Source organism: Sesamum indicum, linkage group LG3, assembly GCF_026168435.1.
Source record: "Sesamum indicum cultivar Baizhima isolate 11 linkage group LG3, ASM2616843v1, whole genome shotgun sequence".
Lineage (NCBI taxonomy): Eukaryota > Viridiplantae > Streptophyta > Magnoliopsida > Lamiales > Pedaliaceae > Sesamum > Sesamum indicum.
The window spans coordinates 4,077,662-4,086,373 of record NC_142659.1 but is presented as its reverse complement, the minus strand read 5'-3'; the positions used below and the strand labels follow the sequence as shown (position 1 = coordinate 4,086,373).

General features: G+C 36.9%; 1 protein-coding gene across 1 annotated transcript; it reads left to right on the top strand.

Moving 5' to 3' along the window:
* Positions 1-6,242: 6,242 nt before the first annotated feature.
* Positions 6,243-6,824, top strand: LOC105157403 (F-box/WD-40 repeat-containing protein 1-like). Its single transcript, XM_011073816.1, has one exon. It carries the CDS (start codon positions 6,243-6,245, stop codon positions 6,822-6,824), a length of 582 nt encoding a protein of 193 aa, XP_011072118.1.
* Positions 6,825-8,712: the final 1,888 nt, after the last annotated feature.

Genomic DNA, 8,712 nt, shown 5'->3' with positions numbered 1-8,712 from the left:
TCTATTAAGATGTTTTGCTGTATTTTCAGTGTCCCTGTCAAGCTGGGCAGACACCCCACTGCCGCAGTACAATTTGGGACACTGTTAATAAAAGGAAAGCTCAATGCATTTGATTCTTTGGAATTATCTGTCTTGTGGTCAACTAGAACAAAAAGAATCTGTTTGGAAACTGGTTTAACCGGCTGAAGATTACACTGGAATGTATAGAGGAACTTGGAGACCTGGTTGGTGATAATTAGTTTCTATTTTTCCATGTTCAACGGTACACCACCGTATTGGGAATAATTAAAACCCATGGGTAGGAGGGGGAATGGTTAATCCCATATTCGTGTATTCCTAATGCTAATTTATATCAAGCATGTGTTTTGGAATGACTTTGCAAAGCCCCATTCCGTTCTTTTCTAATTTATATCAAACATGTGTCTTGGAATGACTTTAGAAATCCCTATTCCATTCTTGGCTTAATCCCGCACACCAATCACATTGTTCATTAGTACATTGTTTTATAACATCCTTTTAATCACACCTTTTATAAGTCTGACATTGATGATTTGTATTCCTAACAATTATTGAAGTTTGCAGATTTTATTGAAAATAATAAGATAAAAGCTTATTTTATTCAAATGCTAAAGTCTCGGAAATGCACACGCCCCAAACACGTGTTCAACATGCCGTGTACAAATCTAAAAATATTAAATAAAATAAAAAGGGCACTGTGTCCGACATGTGTAGGGAAGGATCAGCATGTTTTTGTTAATTTTTTACTGGATTTGATCAAATTTGTATATGCTCTGTGAGTTGCACATTGCACAAGAATCCCCAAACCCACAAGTAACTGAAAACCAGGAAAACAAATTCCTTGAAATAACACTGCTAGCAATGGGCCTCAACCTTGTCCTTTCTACCTACAACACATAAAGCTATGAAAATCAGTACATGCAAGAAAGGAGCACATTATGACATGAAAAAAGGGATCACATGATGAAAATGAGCTACGTATATTGTAATCTGCCTCTTTCTTAGGTGCGCCGCAAATCCTATCCCCAAGGTCTGATTATTAAAACAAACCAAAAGAAGGCAAAACTAGTTAGCTCAATGCCATCTCCAACTCACTGTTGTTCAGATCAACGATGCCAGATGATTATTCCCACATAAAAACACATAATCAGGATTAGAGAAAATATTATTATCAAAGCATATCATATGATTATTCCCACATCACAAATACCGGAAAACACATAACCTGCATAAGTGGAAAGATTTTTACTTCAGTATCGATATCCCGATCAAGCAAAACATTATTAGTACAATCCGCACCATGCAAAAGCAACTCCCCTGTTCCAAAAACCATCATCATCTTAATATATGGAAATGGAAGGCAGCGTGGAGCTGTGGCCATGGAATCGACCTAGAACCAATAACCATAGAAAGGATGAACAAGCTTCTTTCTCCACTTTATCAATGCCCTGTGTGGATCTCGATTTTATCTGGGAATTGTAAAAGGGTAAATATACTTTTTGTTTCTTTGGTTTTAAAGTAAATGGCAAACAAAAATCTTGTGAAAAGATGATCTTAGAACATCACTGTTTATTTATTCTGCCATCTTCCTTTTATCAGAATACTTGAATATATTTTTACAATCTAAACCTAATCTGTTAAAGAGGGAACAGAATGAGTAGCAGTTTTCAACTTGACATTGATTTCACTTTAGCTTTTCACCAACGTATCTACCCTACTAAATTCTGATACAAACAGAGGTAAAACAGAGGGAGGGGGATTCAAAAAAAGACATCTCCATATCATAACATATCAATAGCATTAAAAAAGAGTTCCGAATCTAAACAATAAAACAACGAACAAACCTACCACATACAAGGCCAAGCCAGAAGCCAAGTACCGATTGGCTTGTGAAAGCCGAGGGAGATGCGTGTATGGCGGTGCTTTTTCCGGCAAATTGTCGTGGTTTCAAGGCAAAATGCGACTTTAGAAGGGAACCGTTCGATCCTGAAGACAAACGTGGACCGTTCGATTAAAAGCGCAAAGAAATTGAGGGGAAATTAAAATCCCTAAGGGCTGACGACGTCGTATTGGAAGGATTAGGGCTCACTCAGTCGAAGGAGGAAATTGGGGATTTAGCATGAATTGGCCAATCACTCGAGGGCTTATCGCATGACATGTGTACGGTGAAGGATGCGCGTGAATGAAATTGCAGATGGGTTTCTAATTGGCTTGTCCTTGCACTGCCGTTGGAGCCACCTATGAGAGCTGGAGGAAGGACAAACAACACCCTTTTTTTGCTGTAATTTTTAATGTTTTCCAACTTTATTTCCTTGTCTTTTTTGTCTGAAATTGTTATGTATTGGCAAGAGATTGTTTTGAGGAATTATGATGAATGAATTCAGTTTATTTCCTTCATCTCAACTCTCTGTTCTTTCTCTTTCCCACCTCCCTCTTCTTCTCCTTTAAAATTCTGCAATTCAAACATCAAAATTCATTACATTTGGCTTCAGAGCCAGATGATTCTTGGACCTGAAAAACACACAAAAATTGGCTGATGGCACACGATTAAAAGAAATACAAGAGGCTAAAAAAAAAAGCTGATATTATGTTTATGGATGAAAGAGCTAGAAGGCAAGCTAGTGAAGATGAAATACAAAGCCGTTTGGACCAAGTTATGGAGGTGCAAGAGGGGCTTCAAACCTCAATGTTGAATGTTGAGCAAAGTTTGATAAGACCAAGACAAAGTTCTTTGCTTCACCAGTACTACTTGACAAGAAAAAAGATGGAGGATGGAGATCGTGTGTTGACTACAAGTATCTTAACAAACTTACAGTCAAACATAACTTCCCCATACCTGTTATTGATGAGCTACTTGATGAATTACATGGTGCCAAGTATTTTTCTGAAATCGATTTGAGGTGAGGATACTTTCAGATAAGGATGAGGGAATGAGATATACCAAAAACAAGTTTCATCACTCACCATGGACATTATCAATTCCTAGTCATGCCTTTTGGATTATGTAATGCCTCTTCTACTTTTCAAGCTCTTATGAATGTTGTTTTTGAACCATGTCTGAGGAAGTTTGTTTTGGTCTTCTTTGATGATATTTTGGTCTATAACAAAGATTGGATAATGCACATGGTAGACCTAAAAAAGATGATGGAATTACTAAGGGGACACCAGTTATATGCTAAGAAAAGTAAGTGTACTTTTGCTCAGCTAAAGGTGGAATACCTGGGACACATTATTTCTCAAGAAGGAATTGCTACTGATCCCCTCAAGATTGATTGCATGCTCAAGTGGCCAGAGCACATAGAGGGTTTCTGGGGCTTATAGGATACTATAGAAAATTTATCAAAGGGTATGGGATCATTAGCAAGCCATTAACAACATTGTTGAAGAAAGATGCATTTGAGTGGAATTCTGAGGCTGAGGTGGAAACTGATGCTTGTGGCAAGAGAATTGGGGCAGTTTTTATGCAAGAAGGTAATCCTATAGCTTATCCAAAGCAAGGCATTAGCAGCAAAGAATTTGGGGCTATCTACTTATGAGAAGGAATTTCTAGCATTTAGCTGTAACCAAATGGAAGCATTATTTGCAAGGGAACCACTTCATCATCAACACTAACCAGAAGAGTCTAAAACATATATTGGATCAAAGGGTAGATTCTACGCTTCAACAAAAGTGGGTAACTAAATTACTAGTGCTCAGTTATGAGGTCCAGTACAAGAAGGGGAGTGAGAATAGGGCAGTAAATGCTCTCTCTAGGGTGGGGCATGAGGAATCTGGATCCCATTCCAATACTATCACTACCCAAGTACCATTGTGGATGGAAGAAGTGTAGGGCAGTTATGAGGGCAATACATTATTCCAAACCATTCTTCAGGCAAAATCAGTTGATAACTCCTCTTATCCAAATTATACTTGTGAGGCAGGAATACTCAGAAATGGGGAAATGGTGCAATTAGAGAGAAAATCATTAAAGCAATGCATGACTTAGCTTTAGGAGGTCATTCAGGCATCAATGGGATTTATCAAAGACTCAAGTCACTATTCTATTGGCCTACACTAAGGACTGATGTTCAAGCATGAGTTAAAGAATGTGAAATTTGCCAAAGTTCCAAACATGAGAACACTTCTTATCCTGGTTTACTTCAGCCACTGCCCATCCCAGAACAAGCCTGATCCCTGTGTGTCTATGGACTTCATTGAAGGCCTACCTAGGTTTGAAGGTAAGGATTCCATTCTTGTGTTGGTTGATAGGTTAACAAAGTACTCCCACTTTATAGCACTCAAGCATCCATTCGTAGCTACCACTATTGCAAAAATCTTCTTTGATAACATCTATAAATTGCATGAATTTCCTGTAAGCATTGTGATAGATAGGGACAAAGTATTCATAAGTAGATTTTGGAAGGAACTATTTACATTATCTGGAGTTTCCTTGGACATGTCCTTAGCATATCACCCTCAAAGTGATGGCCAAACTGAAAGAGGCACCCAATGCCTAAAAAACTATCTAAGGTGTATGTGCCATCAGAAACCAAAGAAAATGGGATAGTGGCTTACATTGGCTGAATTTTGGTTCAACACCAATTCCTATACGGGGTTAAAGTCCACTCCCTTTCAAGCATTATATGGATACCCACATCAACAACTATCAATTGGGACCATATCTGCAGAACCATCATTTTGAGGTAGAAGAGCTTATGCAAGAAAGGATCAAAGTATTATAGCTGCTGAAAGATAATCTTCATCAGGCTCAGCATAGGATGAAGACCTATGCTAATAAGAAGAGGACTGAAAGGGAATTCATGGTTGGGGATGAAGTATTACTGAAGCTATAGCCTCAAGGACAGTCTTCAGTATCTCTCATAAGACAACTGAAGTTATCTTCCAAGTACTTTGGGCCATACAAAGTACTAGAAAGAGTGGGAAAAGTTGCTTTTAGACTTGAACTACCCCTAGGTTCCAGAATTCACCCAGTCTTTCATGTGTCTCCTCAAGAAAAAGATAAGCTCAAAATACTTCCCCTCTGTTAATCTGCCTGAGCTGGAAAAAGAAGTTTTTAAGATATACCTAGCTACGATCTTAGCTCGAAAATTAATACCGCGCAACAACTTGGAGTGCCGCAAGTTCTAATTCAGTGGTCCCACTCCTCGCCGAAGCAGGCGACGTGGGAGGATTATCAGGTGGTCGCTGCAAGGTTCCCTGGTTTTGATCTTGGGGACAAAGATCTAAAAAAGGAAAAGGAAATATCGTGGTTTCAAGGCAAAATGCAACTTTAGAAGGGAATAGTTCGATCTTGAAGACAAATATAGATGGTTCGATTAAAAGGGCAAAAGAAATTGGGGGGAAATTAAAATCCCTAAGGGTTGACGACGTCGTATTAGAAGGATTAGGGCTTAATCAGTCGAAGGAGGAAATTGGGGATTTTGCACGAGCTGGTCAATCACTAGAGGGCTTATCGCATGACACGTGTACGGTGAAGGATGCGCGTGAATTAAATTGGTTTCTAATTTTGGCCTGTCCTTGCACTGCCATTGGAGCCACCTACGTCAGCTGGAGGAAGGACAGACAACACCCTTTTTCTACTGCTGTTTTTAATGTTTTCCAGCTTTATTTCCTTGTCTTTTTTGTATGAAATTTATATGTATTGGCATGAGATTGTTTTGAGGAATTATTATGAATGAATTTAGTTTATTTCCTTCCCCCCAGCTCTCTGTTCTTTCTCTTTCCCACATCCCTCTTCATCTCCTTTAAAATTCTGCAACTCAAGCATCACAATTCAATACACAAATAAGCATCAACCCATGAACAATCACCTTCATTTTGATTCGAATATTTGAATTTTCTCTCCTTTTTCATCGGTTAAGGAAAGGGACGAAAGAACACATCCCTGCCCAAGCTATGATTGTGGAAGTCATGTCTCATTGTGTTTCGGACCTGGACGTCATTCCCGACATCTTAGTGCGGCTTCCCATTAAGTCACCTTTGCGTTTCAAACATGTTTGCAAAGTCGCTTTGTCGTTTATTTCTAGTTTGGTGTTCATGAATATGCAGTTTGACAAGTATTGAGCTAATCCTAATAATGAATCATTCATTATTGACTGCCTATCTCCTTTGTTACACCATACATTTTCTGTCATTAATATTGAGTTTGGGGAGCTACCCCTGGAGCTTGTGCCCCCTTCTCCTGCATCCATCCAAGAACTGCATCTTGTCGGCTCTTGCTATGGATGGCTTGCTTGGCTTTGGATGATGACGGTATTCTACTTTCGAATCTTGCCCTGAACATGCGAAAATTTGTTGAGGTTTCTCATTTATCCCCTGAGTGGGTTTCTTATGGCTTGGGATATGATTCTAGGGCTTCTAATTTTAAAGTTGTCATAGTCCTTTATTTGACGGGGAGAAAACACAAGAAGATATCGGAAAAATACAGAACCCCTGGGGACAAAAATAGGGTCCAAGCCTACTCCGCTAATTCGAATAGTTGGAAAATACTCGACTTGGATATTCGATATAACGTGTCACCGAACAAAAATGATGTCATTTTGCATGGGAATCTGTATTGGCTTGCGGCCATCGATGAGAACGAGGTTGTTATGTATTTGGTGTGGTTTGATGTCTCCAAATCATTGCTCAAGACGGTGTCTCTCTCCTCTCTTAACTTGGAGAAAGAGACAACAGTGCGTTTTATGGATTTTAATGGTGATCTGGTGGCAATAGTGCATGACGAAAATGATGAAAGCGAGTTGAAAATAATTTATTTTTGGGTATATGATAATGTGGAAAAGATGTGGAGGCATAATTACAATTGAGTGGCCATTGAGAGGGAAGTGGATTTTGTCTGTATCTCAAAAAATGTACATGTTACAATCTGTACATGCACATTAGAAATATGTATATGAAAAAAAAAACCTTAAAATATATATGAGAGCTAAAATGCAACTCTCCTAAATTTGGAGAATAGGGATAGATTAAAAGATGTTGACGAGATGAACAAAAAAAAAAGAGATAGAAGACACTTGGAAAAGATATTAGTTTATCGCTTTATTTTTCTATATATTTTTTTCATCTTCCACCAAGGTCTATTTTATACTACTTGTTGGAAGATTCTTGAACATATATCTACGGTTGTAAAAATTTTTTTACTCAAGCTATGACTGCGGAAGCCATGTCTCAATGTGTTTTGGACTTGGACTTCATTCCCGACATCTTAGTGCGGCTTCCCATTAAGTCACTTTTGCATTTCAAACATGTTTGCAAGGTCGCGTTGCCGTTCATCTCTAGTCTGATGTTCATGAAGATATACTTTGACAGATTTTATGCTAATCTTAATAATGAATAATTCATTATTGACTGTCTCTCTATTTTATTACATAATATTTTTCCTATCATTAATATTGAATTTTGGGAGCCACCCCGGGAGCTTGTGCCACCATTCCCTGCATCCTTTCATGAAATGCATCTTGTCGGCTCTTGCTATGGCATGTATTGTTTGGCTTTGTATGATCATGGTATTCTACATTGGAATCTTCCACTGAACATGTGGAAATTTGTTGAGGTTTCTCATGTATCCTTGAGTGGGTTTCTTATGGCTTTCGTTATGATTCTAAGCTTCTGATTTGAAATTGTCGGAATTCTTTATCTGACGGGGAGAAAACACAAAAAGATGTCGAAAAAATACAGAACCCATGCGGATAAAATTAAGGTCCAAGTCTACTCCACAATTCAAATAGTTGGAAAAGACTTGGGGCTGGTTTGGTTGTGTTTTTATTTTCATTTTCAATTTCCAACTTTTGGAAATGGGATGGAAATGCTTTATTGGTTTTTGTGCGAAAATTGAGAATATGTTTGGTTTAGTTGTTTCCAAATGTATGTATATAGGTGTGAGAATGTTGAATATAGGTATATGTATTTTTGATGTGACAGAAATTAGTTATGAGGGTTGACCTAATTGATTGAATGTTTGTCTCCTTTTTATATTATTTTAATTCTATTTATATTAATTTAAATTTATCTAAATTAATTGTCATGAATAATTAACTAAATCATTATATAATAAATTAAAATAAATTAATAGTCCAGTAAGAAAAACCCAATTTCAATGGTGCAAATAAATCCAAAAAATATGGATGAAAAACAAAAGAATGAATTGAACAAAAAAGAGATCAAAAATTGTAAAAATATTTTATTAGATATTTAAATCATATGAGTGATTAACTGTGAAACGGAAAATATTGAAAGGCATGTAATTACAATATGAAAAACTTTAGAGAATTGAAAGTATTGTTCCGTGTCAAGATGACTTATATTATAATTTATTTAGTTCAATAAATCATAGACCATCTGTTTGGAAATGAGGCGAAAAACAAATGCAAATAAATTGATACTTTTTATTGTTGCAAATTACTATGGAGACATTTTCATTATTGCAAACTTCTCTAATTTTATTTTAAGTGAAACAGTTTAATTGTTTATGGTGCAACTTATATATCTACTATATCTACTAAGTTCTGTAAGATGAAATCAAAGGGAAAATGGCCTCAAGAATGCACCAATTTATAAAGTTTACTAACTTCTGGTATACACATCACCTGTAATTGGATCTTTTGTTTTGTTTCTTTTGTTTTTAGTAATTCATGTAATTTATTTACATTAAAGAATAATATCAATTTCGATCGAACAAAAAAAATGATCAAATGA

What these genes read in the sequence shown, in the direction of transcription:
- LOC105157403 (XM_011073816.1), top strand. Translation starts at nt 6,243, where the DNA reads ATGGCTTGCTTGGCTTTGGATGATGACGGTATTCTACTTTCGAATCTT.